Below are 24445 nucleotides of genomic sequence, written 5' to 3'. Positions count from 1 at the left end.
CTTTCATCTTGCATATTTTGTAGAAATATTATTATAATGCTCAAAACTTTCACTATTAACAGCAATATGACATTTATAAATCAATAAAAGCAATACATACCAGGGTTCATGGTGATGAAGATTCCACAGGACCAGACCAAGTCAATCTCGCGCCCCTCAAACACGAACCGTGCCTGACCGGTGGAGAGAGCCAACAGAATGGCCAAGATCTGTTGGGCGACCACCGACAACACCTCAATGTTGATTCTGTTGAACTCGTCAAAGCAGCCCCAAGCTCCAGTCTACAATCATTGCATTATATTATTAATTTAAAGTAAAAAATTTAAGAGAGTCAACAATTTGAAATGCTGCCTCTCATTTTATCTAAGTTGTTATGCACTGTCAGTAAATTGTATACTTTCATATATAATATACAAAGAACAAATTACAGTGTAGACAATGCTCAGGTAAACAAACAACCTTAATACTCATCTTGTGACATACCTGAGCCAGACCGGAGAACATTTTGCCCATGGACTTGTAGTCCAGACCCTCAGAGCAGTTGACGACGATGACATACATTCCAAGGGATTTTCCAAGATCCTTGACGGTCTCTGTCTTGCCTGTCCCGGCGGGACCCTTGGGGCTTCCCCCGCGGTGTAGGTGAAGGGCAGTGGTCAGGGTGATGTAACAGCGGTCAGTGAGGGGGGTGATGACCAGACGACCTGAATTGCCCAGGTACTCGTAACCGTACGGGAACTGGGTGTTGGTCTGCTTCACTACGCAGTTATCAATAGGAGGCTACAACAGAGTAGGGTTAAGACAATAAACATCATATAACTCATACAATAAATGAAAAGTTTTAGAACTTTAGTAAGAGTGATGACAAGGTTGAAACACTCATTATACTAGTTCTCTATCAAATGACGAAGAAATATGAAATCATTGGTCAATTTTTAATTTGTGGGTTAAAGTTCCTTCAGAGAGGTAGGAATTCTGTTTATGGTATTAGATATCCATTAGGATTTCCCTGAGTTCCTCACCTTTTCCCAGTAAAGCCTAAGCTGACTCAGCCACTCGAACGCATTCTCGTCGGACACACCCCCCTTAATCAGCTTCTCTATAATGTCTCTAGCATGGATCTCAATAGTCACAAGAGCCACAATCTTGAGTCGCTGCATCTTTTCCAGTTTTCCTCGGATGGCCTCCGACAGTTTGTTGAGCATGGCCACCTGTTTCTTCTTCATGGTTTTGAGGGCCTTCTTGTCACCACGGTCCTTGGTCAGTCGGAGGGCTTTCTCCACGTCAGCGGTCCACTGGATCTGACTGGCGGTGATACACAGCTGGCCGGGATGGTCCTTGATCCACTTGTCTCGCTTGGTCATGCCGTGTTTCTGTTTCAGGTTCCCTTTACATTTCTTCAGCTCGTCCTGTAGCGTCCATCTCATGGTCTTCTCCACGTCACACAGCCACGACTGGAACAGACAGACACACAGATAATATCAGTACACACAGAAAGTATTCAATCCTACACTATAAAGTTAACATATTAAATCCTCAATCAAAAACATTGAGCTTAAACAACAAGGTGTTAGTGTCTGTTAGCATGTCATGACAGACTTTTCTACAAATCGCTCCTTAGAAATGCTGACTAAATCTTCTCCACACCTCCTCTTATAAATTAATTCAATATTTTCTGTTGCTTTGAAAGTTGCAAGATCCATGACAAAATGCATGATCTATTTATCAAGAGCTCCATTATCCCCCCTTAATACCCCCCCCCCCCTACACACACATACACAAAAAGATTCCTGTAGTATTTAGTTTTAATTTACCTCCACAGGTCCGTCCAGGTAGACAGGTCTCTCGTACGGAACGACCTCTCCGTCAGATGACACCATGGCGTTCGCCTCCCACTTCAGTCCTGGCTGTAACAAAATATTATTTTTAAGATCATTAATTTAATTTATTGATATGTACTGTAAATTATTCTTAGTTCTATATGGAAAATAAAATCCTTCTGCAATCATAATTATATCTTATCTCAAGATTTTATTCAGGCTTTAGATTTAACGAACAACATTTTAGTGCCAACCAGTTTCTATGAAAACTAACTTTTTTGCAAGCATGTCAAGTCAATTTTTGCCCAAATATGTCATCTGCAATACCTTAAGGTTATATTATAAAATAATGTTTTCTCAAAAAAATCATTGAGTCTAAAACCAAAATCATCCTAATATTATAACAAGTGTTTGTATCTAAGTGTTTCCTTATTTACCAACCTTGTTCATCTCCAGGCTCTTGATATTGTCGAAGCATTTCTTGAGGTGAGGCTGCACGGCTTTGGGGTTTTTAGACTGACCCAGGATCTCCAGCAGGTCATCGTTGGACAGGAAGTAGAATCGTGGGAAGATCTGTCGCTTGGTCTCCAGGTACATGTCCAGGGATTTCTGGATCTCCTCCAGTTTGACGTTCATGTCGTTCAGTTCTTCCAATAAACCTGAAAACATGCAAACTAACTTTTATTTGTGACCACTTTATTTAGCAATTTGCATGAGATAAATTCTTTGCGGAGACTAAGTTTTGTGATTTTAAAAGATATTACAGTAACAATATACCGGTACCAGATTCGTTTTAGAACTGACTCACAGGAAGAAATATTCAGGATGACAAGGATATAGCAAAAAAAAATAATGTTTTCTCAACTACAATTTGTAGTTGGAGATGAACATTGACAGACATCCACAAATCTGCTCTAATCTGTTGATTTTACAGGCCTAGTTTATCCAGTTAAATACAGTGGATCTAGCCCCGTACCTTCATGATGGGTTCCTCTGAGGGCGTTCCTGTCCTTGTTGAGTCGCGTCATGATGACCTTCCACTTGGCGTTCACGTCGTCAAAATCTGCCGACTCGCGGGGCAGCTGTTTTCTAATGTCCTCACCCAAGAAGATGTTCTGTAGGCAAAATGTACATAACAAATTAAATTACAGACATGTTAAAGTAAAATTTGTTAACTCAACTAATGATGACATCTGTAGCAGATCAGCTAAGCACCTTTATGTCCTTATGTTTAATGGGTAAGTGAATTTTTCGTAAATACAATTTTTAAAGGTGATTCAATCTGTTAACAAATATGTTCATGAAGCAAAAACCAACTTCATTTGATCTAGTAACAAGAATTTTTTACCAAAGTACAACTTTGAACAAGAAGTTTGTTTTTGGTAAATAAAAGAAAAGAAAATCTTTCATATGATTGATTAAAACTGATGACAAAAACAAGAATTGTGCCTGTTGATAATCAAATTTTTAAAGTAATGTAATTCCATAACTGGCAGGCATAAGTATTTAGCTGTATCTGCCTCCCCACCCACCTCCAGGTACATCCACTGTCTCTGCACTGTTAGCAGCATCTCCACCACCTCCAGAATGTGTGACAGAGTTCTCTCCCATTTATCCACTTCCTGTTCGAACGCCTTCACGAATCGGGACGCCTTCATCGTCGACAGCTGAACCTGATTGTCTTCCAGGGCCTGGAACACATCGTCTGTGCTCCTGTAATTATAAAGTCATGCTAATTAATTAACTGTACCATAGTAGCACCAAAATATTTAAGAGACAATTAATTACCGATAGTCGGAAGATAAAACCAAACACTGATTTTCACAGATCAAATCAAAACTGTGTGAAGTGATATAAAAAATTTGACTTATAAGTGTTTTCCAGGTTTATGTTTATACATCCACCTATCCAAATGTTAAAGTCTTAAAGGTCAAGGTCATGTTACTGGGAACTCACCTGACTTTGTAATGACCTCTGTCCTTGTAGGTCGTGATGTCCAGTTCCGTGCTCTCCCAGGTTTTGGCAATGGCCTCAATACCCTGTAAAAGGAGATTACCAAGATTATAAGAAGAAATGTGAACAATTTTAAACATGTCAGTAACAAAGAGATACTATTAAGTAAAACTAAATTTCTGACCTGTTCAATGGCCAATTCCTTGGTGGCAGCACCAGAGATGTCGCCGATAGTCTCAGCATACTGATCGAATCCAAACTCAATGATCTTCTCCAGGGTAAAGTCCACAGATTTGTGGTCAAACTGTCGCTGCATCTCCGTCTGTTTGAAAAAATGTTCTTTAATGATGTCCAGTTTTTGTGAAGAGATATAAAGATATGGCAAATGCAATCATTACAGTCACTGCCAGATAATTTGATGAACAATTATCATTCCCACAATCACATTTTCTATAAAAGAGTACTGATATTTGGAATTCACCTAAATATTGCTGACTACGTCTTTTTTCTCATTAAAGAGTATTAACGACATTGATCATCAAGATTTTACTTAAATATTAGCGTCCAAAAAATGTCTGACTACCAAAGCCACGATGACCTCAATCAGAGTTTCTTACCTGGATTTTGTCCCAGCGACGCGGTCTTACGACTTACCTGGATTTTGTCCCAGCGACGTGGTCTCGGGATTTACTTGGATTTTGTCCCAATGACATGGTCTCACAAATTACCTGGATTTTGTCCCAGTGACGTGGTCTCATGACTTACCTGGATTTTGTCCCAGTGACGTGGTCTCACTACTTACCTGGATTTTGTCCCAGTGACGTGGTCTCACGACTTACCTGGATTTTGTCCCAATGACGTGGTCTCACGACTTACCTGGATTTTGTCCCTGTGATGCAGTCTTACGACTTACCTGGATTTTGTCCCAGCGACGTGGTCTCGGGACTTACTTGGATTTTGTCCCAATGACATGGTCTCACAAATTACCTGGATTTTGTCCCAGTGACGTGGTCTCACAAATTACCTGGATTTTGTCCCAGTGACGTAGTCTCACTACTTACCTGGATTTTGACCCAGTGATGTGGTCTCACGACTTACCTGGATTTTGTCCCAATGACGTGGTCTCACGACTTACCTGGATTTTGTCCCTGTGATGAAGTCTTACGACTTATCTGGATTTTGTCCCAGTGAAACGGTCTCACGACTTACCTGGATTTTGTCCCAGTGACGCGGTCTCATGGCCTTATTCTTCAGGTCCGTGATCAGTGGCATGGTCCTCTTGAACTGGTCCACACGGTTCTTACTGGTATCAACCACCTCCCAGTTCTTGTCCTAAATCCAGGTCAACAACCAAAACCATTAGACATCTTTTCATTTTCCTTGATAATCTCAGCATTATAGATATTTCTTTAACTGATTAACATTCTCCTTCTTTTCTCTTCAATTCAGTTTCGCTACATACACCATCATATAATGGTTTAAATATTGTTTGACAATTTTATTACTGGTAGGTCTTTAGCTTAAACTGAGTTCTTTGCTCATCTGCCATAATCAACATAATAGTTTATTGATTTCCATATCAAAAATTCCTATTCTGCGCTGATAAACATGTTTTTTAGTTGATCATCTTTCAGTCCAGTTAGTTCATTATTGATTAAAACTACAACTTACATTACACATTCCCCGACTGAACTGATGAACTAGCTACTAAATAAAACATTACATATTCCCGGTCTGAACTGATTAACCAGCTGTCAGGTGTTCCCCTCACCTTGAGTTCCTTGCTCATCCTGTTGAGCTTCTTGAAGATGGACTGAGACGAGTTCTCCATGTTCTCGGTCTGGAGCTCGGTAAATTGGTTCCCCTTCCAGTCGCCCCACAGTCCCTCCCAGTCTTTGTTCAGGTTCCAGATTGTCTCGATCACCTCCAGATCCTACAACAAAATTGGAAATAACAATTGGTTAAATATGTACACATAATATAGAATAGACATGTACAATGGATGTACCAGACTAAAACACAACACTCTACAAAGTAAGACCTGGCAGTTAACTGAGGAGGAATCTTGTTTATTGCGTTATCATTAATATTCCAGGGCATATTATTGTTATGGTTCATCCTTCAATGAACAATTGATCGATTTGAATAGCTCAGCAATGAAATTCAACACAAACTGGAGTTCAAGGTATAATGATAAAACTATAGCATAGAACAGAATATTCATTTCCATTGGTCAAGAAGCATTACTCTAGCTAGCTTACTTATCATATCCATATCTATCATCTCCCCTTAAGGGAGCTCTTTTGTAACAAGAAGTTAATTTGACCCACCTTCTCCAGGTTTGCGATCTCCTTGGAGGGGGGCTGGTCGATCTTGAAGATGTTGAGTCCCTTCCTGATATCCTGCTCCTGTTTCTTGAGAGCCTCCATCTGGGCGCGGATGTTGTTGATGTTCTCCAGGGCCTCCCCCGTGGAGATGGTCGACGTGAACGGGCCCTTGGTTGCAAACTCGTCCACGAGGTTGTGAACCTGTTTCTTGAACTCCTCCGACTGAGCCAGCAGTCCGCTCCTGAACTTCTCCTGAACACGAACAAATAACAGACTTTATTAGAAACACCGTTGCAAAAACATAAGCAGAGCTCATCAAAGGCCATCATAGTAGAACTGATTATTGTTTACAATATACACAGGGGAAAGACTTTGTGTCTGCTGTTTTTTTATCAGAAATGAATCAAGATTGAAAATAATGGAAGACTTCTCAAACAGACAAAAGATCTTTTAATATCCAAAGTTTCATGTACAGAAATAAAAAAAATTGAAAATAAAATGTTGAAGTTAAGTCAAAAATTATTATACTGGATTTGACATTTAAAGAATATATAACACAGATGATGTAGACTTCATGTCAGACTATATTCAGATAAAACAACCATACCTTGTGTTTTTTGAGCATCTGCTCGGCGTCGATCAGCTTCTGCTGGAAGACGATCCAGTCGTTGGAGAGTTCGGACAACATGGTGGTTACCTCCTCCTTGATGGGCACCTCGTACTTCTCCAGGATGCTGAACTGGTCATGCAGGGGAGGGAACTTGGCCTCTGTCTCCCCAAGGCCCCCGTTTAACTTGTCCCACAGGGTCAGGCTCTCGCCCAGCTCATCCAGGGTCTGAGGGGGCTTACTGACACTAAACAACAAAAAAGACATCAGATTGTACTACCTTAAAACATAACTGTATATCAACCAGACAAGACGACTACATTAAATTTTTGAAAATGGCATTTTAAATTAATGCAAATACTTTTTGATCTGAATACATCTATTGATGTACATTAAAAAAATCATGGAATTGAGCTTTTTTCTTATGTAAGCTGAGGAAGCTTTCCACAAAAAAGCATAACGGTATATACAGCCATATAATTTGTTTTCAGCATTACGTTTTTAAAATTAATCTATAAAACTCTTCAGACATATAAACACCAAACAATGGTATTTCCCAAACATTTTTGGGTAGACGAGGCGACATACTTTTCTCCGTTGTCCTTGAGGAAGCTGTGGAGCTCTTTGAGGCGACTCGTGGCGATTGTGCTGAGCAGCGTGGTGAACTTGTTCTGCCACTCCGTGCAGTGGCTCAGGATGGCGTACTTGAGCGGCGAGCAGTCAAGCAGCACAAACTGGATGTTCAAAATGGTCTCCTGGGTCTGTACGTTGTTGGCGACCTCGTCGTATCTACAACACGAGGACCAGAATGAGAGGGGAGAGGGTGTTGATTTGTAAACATAATTAGTGAATCATGCAAATATGATGGCTTATAATTAGACAATGAATAATCATTACGAGTTTCTTTTTTTTAATTAAAAAAATGTTTTTATTGTAGTTTTTAAAACATCTACACATTAATTAGACTAAGTTTTTATTGAGTAACTAGAATAAGCACTAATGGCCCAATACACTAACAGTAAAGCTCTCTAAATCAGCTATTCTGGGAAATACCCAAAATTTTGTCTTGAACAAACACTGTGGACTCTAAAAGACTACTGACCTGGCTATGTCGGCGTCGAATGAGGCGACCTGTGGGTTGAGGTTCTGGTAGCGCTTGATGAACATGTCCTTGTTGATCTCCCAGATCTCGCGGTAGTTGTCCCACGTACTCAGGTAGTTCTGTAGGTTCTGGGCGTTGGTGGCCATGCCCTGGTTAATCACCGTCTGGATCTTCTTGGTCTCCTCGTCCGAGCTGATCACTGAGAATATGGGCTGTAACGGCACACATATGAATTTATTATAAATACATGTATACCGGCTGTTGGGGAATAGTTCAAGATATATTTACTTGGTATCAAAATATGGGCTGTAATGGATCAGAGATAAAACTTGCCAATGGGTTAAAAATATGGGTTGTAAGGGATCAAAATATGGGATTCAACAAACACAGATGGATAGATAATTTTAAATCAATATATATGTACAATGATGACTAAATAACTAAATCATCATTGTGAGTACTGTTAGACTAGCTGTCATTATTGCCTAGCTAAGTAAATATTTGATTTTAATTTTGAAAATTTCTTTTATATAAAATTTGCTGTATTGAGAGAGTGATTTTGTGTTTTGTGTGATTAAAATTAAAAGTGAAAGATAAGAAATAGTGTAAAAAACTCTTTTTAATAATAGAAGTGTCTAATGATTAGCAGCTTGTTGAATTTTGCATTTTTTACCTCTTTGTTAGACTTCTTTTTGGCCAGGATCAGAGGAAGCCTGTTGACGCCTTTGATGGAGTTGGTCAGCTGGTTGCCAATTCCACCAATCACAGAGGCCAACTGTTTCAGGGTCGGCTGGAACTCCACCTACAAAACATCAATCACAGGATTCACAGAAATTCCAATGTTGGAACCACACAATTATTCAAATTCTACAGATGGAACCACATAATTAACATAATTCTAATCATGAGAGCAACAAAGTCCAAATTCAGAACCATAGGACCAATAAAACTCCACTTTTGGATCATACAGGATATTTCCAATATAATACAATAGCCTTGAGCTAAAACTGATGAGTAAATTTTGAAGCATGTCAAAGTTACAAAATAAACACAGATAAAGGACAGGGGGTTACTGATCTACCTTGTCTCCCTGGAGACAGACTTTGACCCGGAACAGTGGATTAGGGGCAGACTTTCCATCTCCATTGATGGCCTTGGACAGCTCCTGGAGGGACCACTTGACGTTCAGTCGGAACGCTTCCTCCACCATCCGGTCCATCTTCTCCAGGTAACGCACCCAGTGCTGCTGCACCTGTCATACAATACAAGTACAATGTATTAGAGTTTACTTATCTAGATAACATACCCATTCCTACATCTTAAATAAAGATTATTGTGAACCATATTTTCAACCAAGAAAATTTCATTTGCTTTCAATGGTAAATACAGTATTTAATCTTAAACTTTTTATGACTCTGATGCTTAGGTAAAAGAGTTTAATGTCAGATTAAATGTCAGTGGTAGTTAAGAAAAGACATTGTCAAATACACGAAGCCATTGATAGCTTTATTTGTAAGTCCATTGGATTGGACAACATATCAGATTACAGGGGTGTTGGTTTTTTTGGTTATATGTAGGGAATTTTGTTTGGGAAACTCACCTCTTGTCCGTCTGATTTGAAGATTTCAAACGTTTTCTTCATGACTCGGACAATCTCCATGTGCATGGTCTTCAGTTTCTCTGCTGTATTATCTCTGTGTTTGGCCTGGAAGAAACATTGGAACAAATTGTATAGAAAACTCTTCAAATGAGATTAATCATAAGAAATAAAAGAAAAATAATTAAAATTTTATAATTTATATTCAAATACATTATGCCTGCTGATATTGAAACCTGAGAATATCTCAAACACAACAAAATGTTGAATGTTCATCAAATGATTACCTGTTCCTCGTCAAACTCCAGATTCTCGTACACTTTACGATTGTCTATTTTGATCAGGGACAGTTCACTGATCTTGACACACATGGTAGAGATCTCCTGATTGGCTCCCTTATAGTCGTCCACCATTGCCTGAATTTTAGCTGCGTTAATACGACAGTCCGTCACAAAGTAATCAGAAATTCCCTTGGAAGCCCACGTTAACTTAGTAAGTCCAGGATGAATCTTCTTGTCCAGGAACCGGATCCTTTCTCGGAACAATCCCCTCTCTTCCAAGGAGAGCGCGGCTATGATCCTGTTATAGTCTCTGACAACCAAAAGTACGTGTTCTCGGAGCGAGCGTAGATCCTCGCGCTTGTTGTAAACGTTAGTGGCGTAGTGCGGGATCTCAAACATCAGCCGTTCCCAGTAGTTGATCTCTTGGAACATCTTCAGCAGGCCTCTGTCACAGACATACATAACATAATTCAATAATGCTTTACCAGTTTCCTAAGTTTTGCCAATCTCAAAATACATATGATGGATTTTTTTGCAATTTCTGATTTACAAAGTTATTCAATGTTGGAATATTTTTAAACATATTTTTAAGATAATCAAATTTTTGTGGGTGGGATAATACTGCAAAAAGAGCATATTCAATTACAGGAATCTTGCAGAGTTCATACTTTTTTTTTGTAATCAAATATTTGACATGCATTCAATTTGGCAATGTTCATTCATCTTTTGGTGTATTTTTCCCATGTCCATGCCTGCTTTTACAATATTGGGAGCATTAAAAAAAAAATCTGTTCAGAAAGTGACAGAAACATTGAACATAATCAGTTGTTGATAATTGGTTTACAATACATAAGGAGCTAACCGGTTAAAGTTGATGTCCAACATGGGAGGTCTCTCTGAGCTGCGACACATCAGTGGCACCTCCAGTAGTTTCTCTGGCTCCTACAGAAATAGAAAAGACATTGAAGAGGTCCACTTTAAGGTAAATCTGGGTCTATTGCCTTAATGATCTTTGGTTAAATATAAACACCATTAGAACATTGATAATTGTTACAAAATTTGTTAAGAAACTATGAAGCAAAAAAATAAATTGGAATTTTATTGTCACGGTGACATTGTCACACACCTTCTTAAACATATACTGAAGTTCAAGATTTCTATTACATCTTGTTCATATAAAAGTCTTCAAACTTTCAAAGATTCCTTTTTTCCAGAAACTATGCAGCTGTCAGTTCAACTAGGAAAAGACTGTTAAAGATGGAACCTCTGTATCTATAGATTTACCTTATCCACAGTGAGGGTCCACTCATGGAATGTCTTACGGATGTACTCATCCAACGCTTGGCACAGCTGCTGGTACTGGGTTCGAACCTCCTCACTTTTTCCTGTTGGGGGCAGGAAATATGCTCTGTCCAAAACCTACAACAGAATTCAAGACCTGATAATCCCAGGATCTGACAATTATAATAACTATCATAGGGGTTATATTTATTGTTCATGTTAAGCATACATTAATACAACAATATCCATGTGTCTGTGAATTATCTGTGATGGCCAATAAACCATAAACTTGTTTAAGGTCTAATGTCAAGTGAACATATTAAGATGTTTTTCGGAATCTGGCAACTAAATCTAAATGGCACATCATACTAATTTTAAGAAGCTGCAAATATGTAACTATGAAAAAGAAATCATCAAAGTCTGAGCCCTTATATGACTGTAAGTAGGTCACTGACCATCATGCCCCTCTCTATCCTCCTCTTGAGCTGCCTCGCCCACAGAGCCTGGCCGGCGAACTTGGGGTGCCAGGGGATGAGGGACTTGGCTTTGTTGGTCAGCTCTTTCTTGACGGCGTTCAGTTCATCATTGAACATCAGGTTCACATCCACATTCTTCTTGTCAATGGTTCTTCTGATGGCCTGAATAAAGCATATTAAGCTATGTATAATATACCATCCTACAGTTCTGTAAACAAATCAACAAAACATGATACACAATCCTAAAGGCCTTAACAAGACACATACAAAAGTCACATAATACACTACCCTACAGGTCTTTATACACAACAAAACCTTTGGTGGAGAGATGCATGAAGATATCTACTTTTAATACAATTCTCCACTCCGCGGAGAGACACTTACCTCTCTGGTGGAGAGATGCATGAAGATATCCAGGAGCTCCACTCCCTGCTCCACCGTGGTCACCGTGTCGAAGGCCGAGGAAATCACATTAGTCATCATCACCTCCAGGTCCTTGATCCCCGCTCGGAACCTGCAGAAATTCATAAAAAGTGCTTTTCAAAGACGTTTTTTGCGCATATTTTCTTGTCCCCTCCCTTTTTATCCTTCTTTTCTTTCTCTAATCCTTATCTTTCTTTCTCCCTCTCCAATTACATGAATTCAAATGTTTAATTCTAAAAGTACAATCTTTTACTTTATCAATCTTTTCATTTCAGGCTGAAGTTATCCAGTTATTTTATAAACATTCCCAAAAGAGAAAAACTATCTTTTCATCAAAAACACTTTTAAATGTAAAGTAATATACAGTAGTTTGTCTCAGAGAGTTTTTCCCCTTGGATTTATCAGAATAGGCCATGTCTCACTCATCAGATTTTAAAAGTACTATTGATCCACAGATCAAAATCACCCACAGCATATGAAAACCATTTCTAGTGTATTATATCCACAAATCAAAATTTCCATAAATCTGGGTAGAATTGAAAATTTAGCAAAATTTGTCCTCATGAATTTTAATGATTCCACAGAGTCTGAGAGCCATGACCTCTGGGGTGGGGGGGGGGACCTGAGCAGTACTTGTTGTGAGATCCAGGCAATACTTACTTGTTGTAGTCGTCATGCCATGATGTGGCCTTGACATCCAGAATGGTGTCCTTCACAGACCTCAGCTGACTTAGGTTTCTCTCAAATGCTGCCTCTATCTCCATCAGCCCCCGGGCAATCTCCGGGCCCTTCTGTCCCGCAAAGTGAGGCATCTCCATCTTCTCTCCATCTTCCCGCCGGGCAAAATGAATCTGAGCCTCACAGACTTCTATCAAGTCCTTGCATCTCTGGATGAATGCGTCGATCTGTGCAAAAATGCTGCTCTTGTCTAAGACCCAGCCAACCGGTGAAAACTTGTGGTGTAGTCTGGCTGTCTGTTAAATGATAAACAAAACGTTAATTGATTTGTCTGCTTACAACAAATTAAAATCAATGCAACAATGATAAAGAAATTAATTATAAGAATATTTAAGAGATTAAAAAAAATATATTTTTTTAAGATCTTCACTTAAAACATACAGATTTTCAAAGGCAAAAACACTGTGTGCATCTACATGTTCTTTGCAACAAATTGTCAGTACAACATAAACCCAAGGTGATTCAGGTTACGTATAAGTGTTGAGACTTGATTGGGGTGAAGTAGGTATAAGTGTTGAGACTTGACTGGGGTGGGGTGGAGTAGGGGTCTCACCTTTTTGTAGATCTCCTTCCACTGCTCACAGCAGTCTATGCTGTCATTGAGGGACTTCAGTCCGGACTGTACGTAACCGTCAAAGATCTTGTCCAGGTTGATGTCGCGGCAGCATCGCCTGATGACCTCGTTACTGATCTATACAGACAGGAACCAGACAAAATAAGTACCAAACCACGCTACGTGTTATATATATCATATTCATTGAGTACCAAACCACGCTACGTGTTATATATATCATATTCATTGAGTACCAAACCACTCCCAATGTTACGTTTATTGAAGCTACAGAGCTACCATATTAGTCCCTTAACTTTTCATCTCAATTTACACAAAACCTAGTTCATATTAAGGAAACAATATTTTATGTTTATGTCAAGTGGATTTTAGTTCCTTTCATATTTTAAGCTATACATTTAATTGAAAAACACTTCTCATCCACATAAATAATTCATAACTAGAACAAATAAAAATAAAGCAACATTCTGAGGGTATGTTCCATGTTTAAGATGAATAATCTGTTTTTACCTTTTTAAGAATCCCGGTCAGCCTCTCTCTGGTTTTGTAGAACTCGGAGTTGACCCAGATAAAGCGAATGGTGTTGAGGATCTTGGGAAGCATGGCGGGGACGTCCTTGGGTTTGGCCTCGGACAACTCATAGCACGGATCCTTCAGCACTAGCAGGAACTTCAGGTTGCTCTCCGCCTGTCGCGATCCCTCCTGGTAAAGGAAATTAGGGTAACATGTTGTAAAAGTATGATAATCATTTTAATTTTATTGTTATCACTGCATGCATACAGTCCAAGTAACAAATTGTGTATAAAAACATTTAAGGTACCAATGATATTCATTGACTCTTGGTGGATTAATACTTTCAAAATTAACAAAAGAATGTTTACCAAGCTTTCTTATTCACCATTCTTTAATTTTAGATTTAGTTGTGTGTTTTTTGGGGTTTTTTTTTTTTGGGGGGGGGGGGGGGGGTTCTGAGTAAGCAAAACTTAAGTGCATCAAACAAGCCTATAGGCACAGTAATGATATGAATTAAAAGCTTCGACACAACCTCTACAAAATTCAAACTTAATAAATTAACATGGAAAACTTTTTGAAAATTAGAATACTCTCCAGTGCCCCCCCCCCCCAAAACCCCAAAGTTTTCCCCTCTCTCACCTTGATTTCACTGGACAGTTTGAGGAATGGTCCTACGTACGAGGACTTGGCCAGGGTCAGGATCTCAGTGATCTTTTTGACCCCTGGTTTGTCCAGCTGAGTACTGATGCCGGTTAAATCAGCGCAGCGATTCTTCCAGAACTCGATCTCATCCAGGGGTCCCGAGTTCTCGGCCATCTCAAAGGCATCCTGGTTACTGAGCACTTCTTTAATTTGTCTGGCCCAGTGGATCATGGCAGCTGTAAAGTGAAATGTTTAATTTGTAGGCCTTTTTGAACTGCCAATCATATAACACTGCAAATTTTATGGAGTTTAATTTATGTTAATTACAACACACAAACATGAACCCAATTACTTTCATTCACAGAGATAAAAAGAAGAACCTGAAATACCTACACAAATGAACCCTACAAAAGGAATATCATACAGATCCATTGACTGATTTTATTTTTAGGATATAAATTTGCTTCTTACTTTTATGACCTCTCTTAACATTGAAATGTTTTGGGAAACTTTTATATTTTAACACGTCAACATTCTACATGTAATTGATCCTCAAGTTTTAAGCCAAAATTCATCCCCTTGTCATGATGCACAGATAACAGACTGAGTGGTGCTTACTCTCGAGCCTCTGGACCAGGTCCTTGTTCTTGGCCGCCTCCTCCGAGGCGAGCTTGAGCCCCTCCGTGGGGATGTACAGTACCGTCTTACCCTCCAGCTTCCAGCGTGTGTCCGTCAAGTTAGCCAGAAACTTGTGCAGCTGAGCTGAGAAGTCATTTTTGATGCCTACATACTTGTCAAGGAGAAATAATTGTTCACAATAGATACGAAAAAGACATCATAGGATCATAGTAAATTGATACTTTTCTTTTTAAATCATATCAAAGAAAAAAATTTACTAGAGGGCCTTAACTCTCACTGATATCTTTGCTCTCACTTCTTTATTTTTTTTCCATAAAAAATTAGAAACATAATCTCACAGACAATTAAGATTAGCGGAAAATCCACTAAAAGCCTTTTATAATTTAGATCGACTATCCTTTGAAAGCTAAGTCCTAATTCATAAATCAAGGATACTGTCTGGCCAAGAGGTGTTCTCAAAGAAGATAGGGGCATAGATTCCCATCATGATCCTGAGCAGACTCTCGATCTGGTTCCCTTTGATGGTCCCATACTGGACTTTGGTCAGGAACGTGTCGGCGTTCAGTTCCTTGACGCTGGTGGCCTTGATAAAGTAGGTCAACTGGTCGACCAGATAAGGAGGGATGGCGTGTTCAACCAGGAACCCCTTGACAGGGTCCATGTAGGCGACCATCAGCTTGGTGCCGGGGTCATTGATGAACTGGTTGATGGCCTCGTCGTGGAACTCCTTCCACAGCTCCTCTGTCAGTCCCTGCACCGTGACTCTCTCTTTGATCAGTGATATCTGAAATCACAAATTTAAAAAGCATGTTAATTATTTTCAATAAAGTGCTGAATTTGACAAGTTTAACAGACATCGTAATTTGACGTGCTTTGACTGACAGCAATTGGACTGTGTAATGTGATAAATCACATCAACTGGAATTTATCAATATTGACTTGCAGAGACTTACAACACTAGTTGGGAGTACAACACTAGTTGGGACTTACAACACTAGTTGGGACTTACAACACTAGTTCAGACTTACAACACTGGGTCTATCGTCCTCCTCCTGCACCGCCTCCTCTTGTTCAGCCTCTGTCTCTGTTTCTCCCAATTCATTAGAAGTCCCCATGGCTGTCACATCAACTTCAGTTGGTTGTAAAGCACCATTTGCTGTAGACACAATAACAGAATTATAATGTACTGTAAGTCTGTAAATGTATATTGACATGTTGGTAGCTAAAAAGATTTGTTCATTTCCTTTAAAAGACTCGGACATTTAAATGATATGAGAATTAAACTCATGCTGGCCGAAATTTACGAATAATCGATCAGGGATGTTATTGCCAGACTGGAAGAAAAAGTAGGACATCAATTAACTCAGGAGTCTTGACTGATCTAAAAAATGGCCATTTTGACTGTCAGATCTGTGTAAATCTGTGTTTTCTCTGAAAGAAATAGCCTGCCAGAATAATAGTACATGGGATATTGGGGTGGAGGAATTACTCACAAGCACCAGCAGCCAGGGCCTCTTCTTCTGTGATCTCCTGGGTCATAGCTTGAGGGTCTGTGGGGAGAGGAGTGTTGCTTTTGGAACCTTTGGGTGTCCCACTTTTGGAGCCCTTTGGGGTTCCAGCTTTTGAGCTTTTACGGGAACTCGCCTTCGGAGTTCCCGACCTTGAACCTTTATCAGACATTGTTGATTTAGAGCATCAGTCAATCTGTCAGAGGTAGAATGAAATGAATGTTTACCATTATTACATAAAGCTTCTTAATTAAATGTTCGGCCCATGCATTTGCATGCATTATATAATATCTGTAATCAACAAACAATCGATCATTTCTTATTTCTAATAAACTATTAACATATATCACAATAAATTAAAAACAGTTAGCTTTCTAAAACCAAAAATCTTTTAAATTTTGACAGTTTAAACTGTCAGGTAATTACCAAAGCCTCTATTATTACAGACTGATCAATTTTCTCCAAAAATAAAGAACGGTTTTAGGCCCGCTGGAAGATCCATACATAAACATGCAAGCTTTGAAACCACACAATTAATCGATCGAAGAATTATCCACTGTAAGTCTCGTCGTTTGAGAAAGATAAATATACGGAACAATTTTATATAATTTTGATGATATTAAACACTGTTTTCTTAAATCAAAAGCAAGCATTTTATTAAGTCAAAACTCAGCGCGTCACCAATAAACATGACCTTTTCTTTGTGAGTGTCATGGAAATGGGAAAAAAGCGTTAAAATATTTCAATAACAATAATCAAAATGAGTGAAAATTATTAAACATCAATTACACATTTCGTATAAAGTCATAAGTGAAGGGCAGTAGAGAAACTAATCGAAAAAATCTGCATCGTTTACCTTAGCGACCACCTGCTCTTCTCGGGCTTTTCTTGATCACGTGACCCATACGCAGTAAAGCTAATTGCCGGAATATATACACGGTATGTCGAACTACCCAAAATGACCTGTAAAAAGACCCACAGATGTTCAAAAGAGAATAAAATTATAGAATAAACCATTAAAAGTACATTGTATTGACTTTTATAGGGAAAATAAATGTTGGGATATTATATGATTCATAATTCATTCATTTTTTTTTTACATTTTTAAAAATTATGATGAAATATTTTTCCATCGTTTTTTCAGATTCCAGAGACCCAAGGCCCTCATTCTCGGAAACATGACTTATCCATCGTAAGCATCATCAAAGCATGCATGAAGAAAATTTAAGGTGGAAACAGCTCACATGTACACTTCCACACCTGTACATCTGTATACCTGTTCGATTGGCGCGCAGTGGTCAAGAGCGAGTGCGTTGTGCGCTAAGCCTACTTGTATACAGCCTGCGCTACTGTAAATTCGTTTAAAGTATGTAAAAGGTATAGTCTTTTTGTTTAAATTCGTATTCATGATTAGATAACGGCTAACAAACTTCATTTTTTTAAAATGTGAAAATTGAAAGCTTGAATAAAGTATATTTTACAATGTGCATATTATATCGAACATTATATTAACCACGCTCAGATATGGCTCTGACGAAATGCATAGCCATATTCTGCAATAGGCATTGTCCCTTGGTGCCATATGTGGTCGATCGGGCAAACAAAATAAGTTTTCACCCCTATATATAAAATTCTATACTTCCACTCAATGTCCTACCTTGAAAATATATCACAAATGTTTATATAATATGTCCACATACAATTGTATATATGTAATACAAATACATATTGGGAATGTATATAATGTGTCTGTAGCAATACTTACGCATTGCTTTGAGGGATTATTTAAGAAATAAACAACGTTATTTATAGTGAACATGGCGTTATGAATAGCAATTGCTCTGTTGGCATATTCCATGATGCGCGCTAGCGCATCATGGAAAATATGCCAGCAGAGCAGTTGCTATTCATAACGCCATGTTCACTAAATAATCGTTGTTTATTACTTATATTTGCATTTTACCACTCGCAAATACCCTGTATAAGCCTAGACCTTGACATTTAGCTATTACATCAAAAGTAAACATTCAGACTGTAATGTATCTTTTTAATTCACATAGATTTGTTAACAGAATCAATAATATGTTATAACAGTAATTCCTTTAAAATGTTATCAAAAACATGTTTTAATATTACATGTTAATACGTCAATTTTAACGGAGTTGGATAAAAACACATGATGTATCGTATAGTGGTTTAAATCTATAGCGTCATGGAAAAGTATATAACGTTACACCTTTATGACGTCATAGTATACTGACAGAGCAATTGCGATTATAGAGAAATAATTGCAGCTCCTCCGTATGGGCTTACAGTGGGAAGGAACAATGGAAATGCAAATATAATTATGTAAATGTGTACCCTTGCATATAAGTATGCACACAACTTGGTATATGTGTTATATATCACATGTGCCTCCCATTGTAACTTACTGTGCTTACTTAACAGTACAATATTTATGTATCTCATCCATTCTTTGTTATAATCATGTTGTTTTATTGTTTTAATGCATACATCTGTATGCCCCCGAGTGCCCTTGATTGGTGAATAAAATTGTAAAACAAATACATGTATAAGTGAAAACTTTTAATTAAACAGTTAAAAGAGTATTTGTTATAGAGAAAACTGACCGTCAACTTTTCTTTGAAAATACACATATGTATATATACATGTATGCTTTTTTCATTATAAAAAAAAATGAAAAATATTGCACCCTCTTAATGCACATATCAAAATTGTAAAATCATGTAAGAGGCAGGCACGTAGTAATACGATTTTGGAAGGTATCTTTCTTTTTTTTTGGCTTGTCAAGAATTTTTGGATGAGTCTGCCCCCTTTCAAAATCGATGCTACGTGCCTGAGAGGTGTTTTCATGTAATATTGAGGTAAGTTTGACAATTTCTTAATCCGCCCATGAAATCACAATGGAAAGCTAATTGCCAGGGCATCTGAAAAGGACTAGCTGATGACTGTACCGTGCATACTTTTAAAAAGACAAAATATGATGGGTCTTTGCTACCGAAAAGTAAAGGGGGGGGGGAATTAATATACTCAAAAGCGTGGTTATTAATGACATGTCATGATCTATTGTCGCGTCAAATTACTACATGTATTTAAAAAAAAAACGCATTAAGCGATAACGAGATCCACTGATAGAAGTCAACAATAACGATAAAAGATATCTGGTTCCTTATTATTTATATACCCATAGACGATCGAGTTTATTAGGTGCCTAATTAACCAAGTGACGAATTTACTCCCTACACGTTTGTACCGCAGCAAACGTGGGAATAGAGCAATCAATCGTAACTTCTCGGGCCTTTCTAGTATGCTCGAAAAACCGCCTACCGGAAAGGCCCGAGAAGTTGCGATTGGGACGGTAACCTTCAGACCAGGAAGTAATATAACACCTGCAGTTGCCATGTTAGAGGGGTTTGTAGTTATAGCACATTCTATTTACATAAGCAGTTAGCACAAGTAAATAAGAAATGAATATGATAATATCGGATTACTTTTCATCACCTAAATTAGTTATGTCACATAAGGCATCAATAATATCGGTACACACATATAATATAATAATATTTTGGGGGAAACTACAAATGTACATACTTCTTGAACCGACTTGTTTATTCATTAAACTGACCAAAACTGCAGTTTAACATTTTAAAATGGAAAAAAAACCAATAGATAAAAGGGTTTTTTGTTCAAATTGTACACACTTGTAAGTGTCGAACAATGCTTTTTTTAATCACTTTGAACTGCTAGGCCTACAGGCCTCTGAATTTCTCTCAATAAGTCAATCGTTAAATGTATGTGAAGAGAGATATATATACCCTATCTGTTTTTTGAGGTTTTTGAGAAGAAGTTTTTCAAAGATTTTCTCGATATAGATAGGGTATGTACCTATCTCTTCCAATACATCAAACGGCTTATTGATAGAAATTCAGAGGCCTGCAAAACTGCACAGCTGCAGACTTTGATTAAAAATTTTGTAATATGAAAAAACGTCATTGGTGCCTCGGACAACTCATAGCACGGATCCTTCAGCACTAGCAGGAACTTCAGGTTGCTCTCCGCCTGTCGCGATCCCTCCTGGTAAAGGAAATTAGGGTAACATGTTGTAAAAGTATGATAATCATTTTAATTTTATTGTTATCACTGCATGCATACAGTCCAAGTAACAAATTGTGTATAAAAACATTTAAGGTACCAATGATATTCATTGACTCTTGGTGGATTAATACTTTCAAAATTAACAAAAGAATGTTTACCAAGCTTTCTTATTCACCATTCTTTAATTTTAGATTTAGTTGTGTGTTTTTTGGGGTTTTTTTTTTTTGGGGGGGGGGGGGGGGTTCTGAGTAAGCAAAACTTAAGTGCATCAAACAAGCCTATAGGCACAGTAATGATATGAATTAAAAGCTTCGACACAACCTCTACAAAATTCAAACTTAATAAATTAACATGGAAAACTTTTTGAAAATTAGAATACTCTCCAGTGCCCCCCCCCCCCAAAACCCCAAAGTTTTCCCCTCTCTCACCTTGATTTCACTGGACAGTTTGAGGAATGGTCCTACGTACGAGGACTTGGCCAGGGTCAGGATCTCAGTGATCTTTTTGACCCCTGGTTTGTCCAGCTGAGTACTGATGCCGGTTAAATCAGCGCAGCGATTCTTCCAGAACTCGATCTCATCCAGGGGTCCCGAGTTCTCGGCCATCTCAAAGGCATCCTGGTTACTGAGCACTTCTTTAATTTGTCTGGCCCAGTGGATCATGGCAGCTGTAAAGTGAAATGTTTAATTTGTAGGCCTTTTTGAACTGCCAATCATATAACACTGCAAATTTTATGGAGTTTAATTTATGTTAATTACAACACACAAACATGAACCCAATTACTTTCATTCACAGAGATAAAAAGAAGAACCTGAAATACCTACACAAATGAACCCTACAAAAGGAATATCATACAGATCCATTGACTGATTTTATTTTTAGGATATAAATTTGCTTCTTACTTTTATGACCTCTCTTAACATTGAAATGTTTTGGGAAACTTTTATATTTTAACACGTCAACATTCTACATGTAATTGATCCTCAAGTTTTAAGCCAAAATTCATCCCCTTGTCATGATGCACAGATAACAGACTGAGTGGTGCTTACTCTCGAGCCTCTGGACCAGGTCCTTGTTCTTGGCCGCCTCCTCCGAGGCGAGCTTGAGCCCCTCCGTGGGGATGTACAGTACCGTCTTACCCTCCAGCTTCCAGCGTGTGTCCGTCAAGTTAGCCAGAAACTTGTGCAGCTGAGCTGAGAAGTCATTTTTGATGCCTACATACTTGTCAAGGAGAAATAATTGTTCACAATAGATACGAAAAAGACATCATAGGATCATAGTAAATTGATACTTTTCTTTTTAAATCATATCAAAGAAAAAAATTTACTAGAGGGCCTTAACTCTCACTGATATCTTTGCTCTCACTTCTTTATTTTTTTTCCATAAAAAATTAGAAACATAATCTCACAGACAATTAAGATTAGCGGAAAATCCACTAAAAGCCTTTTATAATTTAGATCGACTATCCTTTGAAAGCTAAGTCCTAATTCATAAATCAAGGATACTGTCTGGCCAAGAGGTGTTCTCAAAGAAGATAGGGGCATAGATTCCCATCATGATCCTGAGCAGACTCTCGATCTGGTTCCCTTTGATGGTCCCATACTGGACTTTGGTCAGGAACGTGTCGGCGTTCAGTTCCTTGACGCTGGTGGCCTTGATAAAGTAGGTCAACTGGTCGACCAGATAAGGAGGGATGGCGTGTTCAACCAGGAACCCCTTGACAGGGTCCATGTAGGCGACCATCAGCTTGGTGCCGGGGTCATTGATGAACTGGTTGATGGCCTCGTCGTGGAACTCCTTCCACAGCTCCTCTGTCAGTCCCTGCACCGTGACTCTCTCTTTGATCAGTGATATCTGAAATCACAAATTTAAAAAGCATGTTAATTATTTTCAATAAAGTGCTGAATTTGACAAGTTTAACAGACATCGTAATTTGACGTGCTTTGACTGACAGCAATTGGACTGTGTAATGTGATAAATCACATCAACTGGAATTTATCAATATTGACTTGCAGAGACTTACAACACTAGTTGGGAGTACAACACTAGTTGGGACTTACAACACTAGTTGGGACTTACAACACTAGTTCAGACTTACAACACTGGGTCTATCGTCCTCCTCCTGCACCGCCTCCTCTTGTTCAGCCTCTGTCTCTGTTTCTCCCAATTCATTAGAAGTCCCCATGGCTGTCACATCAACTTCAGTTGGTTGTAAAGCACCATTTGCTGTAGACACAATAACAGAATTATAATGTACTGTAAGTCTGTAAATGTATATTGACATGTTGGTAGCTAAAAAGATTTGTTCATTTCCTTTAAAAGACTCGGACATTTAAATGATATGAGAATTAAACTCATGCTGGCCGAAATTTACGAATAATCGATCAGGGATGTTATTGCCAGACTGGAAGAAAAAGTAGGACATCAATTAACTCAGGAGTCTTGACTGATCTAAAAAATGGCCATTTTGACTGTCAGATCTGTGTAAATCTGTGTTTTCTCTGAAAGAAATAGCCTGCCAGAATAATAGTACATGGGATATTGGGGTGGAGGAATTACTCACAAGCACCAGCAGCCAGGGCCTCTTCTTCTGTGATCTCCTGGGTCATAGCTTGAGGGTCTGTGGGGAGAGGAGTGTTGCTTTTGGAACCTTTGGGTGTCCCACTTTTGGAGCCCTTTGGGGTTCCAGCTTTTGAGCTTTTACGGGAACTCGCCTTCGGAGTTCCCGACCTTGAACCTTTATCAGACATTGTTGATTTAGAGCATCAGTCAATCTGTCAGAGGTAGAATGAAATGAATGTTTACCATTATTACATAAAGCTTCTTAATTAAATGTTCGGCCCATGCATTTGCATGCATTATATAATATCTGTAATCAACAAACAATCGATCATTTCTTATTTCTAATAAACTATTAACATATATCACAATAAATTAAAAACAGTTAGCTTTCTAAAACCAAAAATCTTTTAAATTTTGACAGTTTAAACTGTCAGGTAATTACCAAAGCCTCTATTATTACAGACTGATCAATTTTCTCCAAAAATAAAGAACGGTTTTAGGCCCGCTGGAAGATCCATACATAAACATGCAAGCTTTGAAACCACACAATTAATCGATCGAAGAATTATCCACTGTAAGTCTCGTCGTTTGAGAAAGATAAATATACGGAACAATTTTATATAATTTTGATGATATTAAACACTGTTTTCTTAAATCAAAAGCAAGCATTTTATTAAGTCAAAACTCAGCGCGTCACCAATAAACATGACCTTTTCTTTGTGAGTGTCATGGAAATGGGAAAAAAGCGTTAAAATATTTCAATAACAATAATCAAAATGAGTGAAAATTATTAAACATCAATTACACATTTCGTATAAAGTCATAAGTGAAGGGCAGTAGAGAAACTAATCGAAAAAATCTGCATCGTTTACCTTAGCGACCACCTGCTCTTCTCGGGCTTTTCTTGATCACGTGACCCATACGCAGTAAAGCTAATTGCCGGAATATATACACGGTATGTCGAACTACCCAAAATGACCTGTAAAAAGACCCACAGATGTTCAAAAGAGAATAAAATTATAGAATAAACCATTAAAAGTACATTGTATTGACTTTTATAGGGAAAATAAATGTTGGGATATTATATGATTCATAATTCATTCATTTTTTTTTTACATTTTTAAAAATTATGATGAAATATTTTTCCATCGTTTTTTCAGATTCCAGAGACCCAAGGCCCTCATTCTCGGAAACATGACTTATCCATCGTAAGCATCATCAAAGCATGCATGAAGAAAATTTAAGGTGGAAACAGCTCACATGTACACTTCCACACCTGTACATCTGTA

The 24445-nt window shown here is 38.2% G+C and overlaps 2 protein-coding genes across 2 annotated transcripts in view; both read right to left on the bottom strand.

Moving 5' to 3' along the window:
• Positions 1-17413, bottom strand: part of LOC105329758 (dynein axonemal heavy chain 2) — a 46472-nt gene extending 29059 nt beyond the window's left edge. Inside the window, exons 1-32 of the mRNA XM_066069767.1 lie at positions 17335-17413; positions 16464-16674; positions 15999-16126; positions 15406-15754; positions 14950-15114; positions 14329-14567; positions 13687-13878; positions 13159-13296; positions 12528-12841; positions 11829-11958; positions 11424-11606; positions 10972-11106; positions 10550-10629; positions 9694-10132; positions 9410-9514; positions 8891-9061; positions 8483-8611; positions 7810-8021; positions 7296-7496; positions 6708-6954; positions 6104-6352; positions 5545-5706; positions 4983-5105; positions 3958-4095; positions 3777-3859; positions 3353-3533; positions 2797-2935; positions 2262-2479; positions 1815-1907; positions 1023-1454; positions 484-780; positions 101-281 (exon numbers count right to left, since the gene is read on the bottom strand). Of these exons, the coding sequence (XP_065925839.1) occupies positions 101-281; positions 484-780; positions 1023-1454; positions 1815-1907; positions 2262-2479; positions 2797-2935; positions 3353-3533; positions 3777-3859; positions 3958-4095; positions 4983-5105; positions 5545-5706; positions 6104-6352; positions 6708-6954; positions 7296-7496; positions 7810-8021; positions 8483-8611; positions 8891-9061; positions 9410-9514; positions 9694-10132; positions 10550-10629; positions 10972-11106; positions 11424-11606; positions 11829-11958; positions 12528-12841; positions 13159-13296; positions 13687-13878; positions 14329-14567; positions 14950-15114; positions 15406-15754; positions 15999-16126; positions 16464-16650 (6040 nt within the window). The 5' untranslated portion in view covers positions 16651-16674; positions 17335-17413. The remainder of the gene's footprint in view (positions 1-100; positions 282-483; positions 781-1022; positions 1455-1814; positions 1908-2261; positions 2480-2796; positions 2936-3352; positions 3534-3776; positions 3860-3957; positions 4096-4982; positions 5106-5544; positions 5707-6103; positions 6353-6707; positions 6955-7295; positions 7497-7809; positions 8022-8482; positions 8612-8890; positions 9062-9409; positions 9515-9693; positions 10133-10549; positions 10630-10971; positions 11107-11423; positions 11607-11828; positions 11959-12527; positions 12842-13158; positions 13297-13686; positions 13879-14328; positions 14568-14949; positions 15115-15405; positions 15755-15998; positions 16127-16463; positions 16675-17334) is intronic.
• Positions 17414-19996: 2583 nt separating this feature from the next.
• On the bottom strand, positions 19997-24107 carry LOC136271025 (dynein axonemal heavy chain 2-like). The gene is made up of 8 exons (XM_066070094.1): positions 24029-24107; positions 23158-23368; positions 22693-22820; positions 22100-22448; positions 21644-21808; positions 21023-21261; positions 20488-20573; positions 19997-20000 (listed from the first exon to the last, which is right to left on the bottom strand). The coding sequence occupies exons 2-8, from the start codon at positions 23342-23344 to the stop codon at positions 19997-19999; spliced, it is 1158 nt and encodes a 385-aa protein (XP_065926166.1). The 5' UTR covers positions 23345-23368; positions 24029-24107.
• Between the last annotated feature and the right edge of the window lie 338 nt (positions 24108-24445).

Source organism: Magallana gigas, chromosome 8, assembly GCF_963853765.1.
Source record: "Magallana gigas chromosome 8, xbMagGiga1.1, whole genome shotgun sequence".
In the NCBI taxonomy this organism is placed as follows: Eukaryota; Metazoa; Mollusca; class Bivalvia; order Ostreida; family Ostreidae; genus Magallana; species Magallana gigas.
This window is presented reverse-complemented; position numbering and strand designations above follow the sequence as displayed.

What these genes read in the sequence shown, in the direction of transcription:
- LOC136271025 (XM_066070094.1), bottom strand. Translation starts at nt 23,344, where the DNA reads ATGTCTGATAAAGGTTCAAGGTCGGGAACTCCGAAGGCGAGTTCCCGT. An exon ending in GAACACCTCTTGGCCAGACA is followed by an intron (nt 21,809 to 22,099) that starts GTATCCTTGATT and finishes ACAAGTATGTAG; the next exon opens with GCATCAAAAATGACTTCTCA. An exon ending in AACTGTCCAGTGAAATCAAG is followed by an intron (nt 20,574 to 21,022) that starts GTGAGAGAGGGG and finishes TTCCTTTACCAG; the next exon opens with GAGGGATCGCGACAGGCGGA.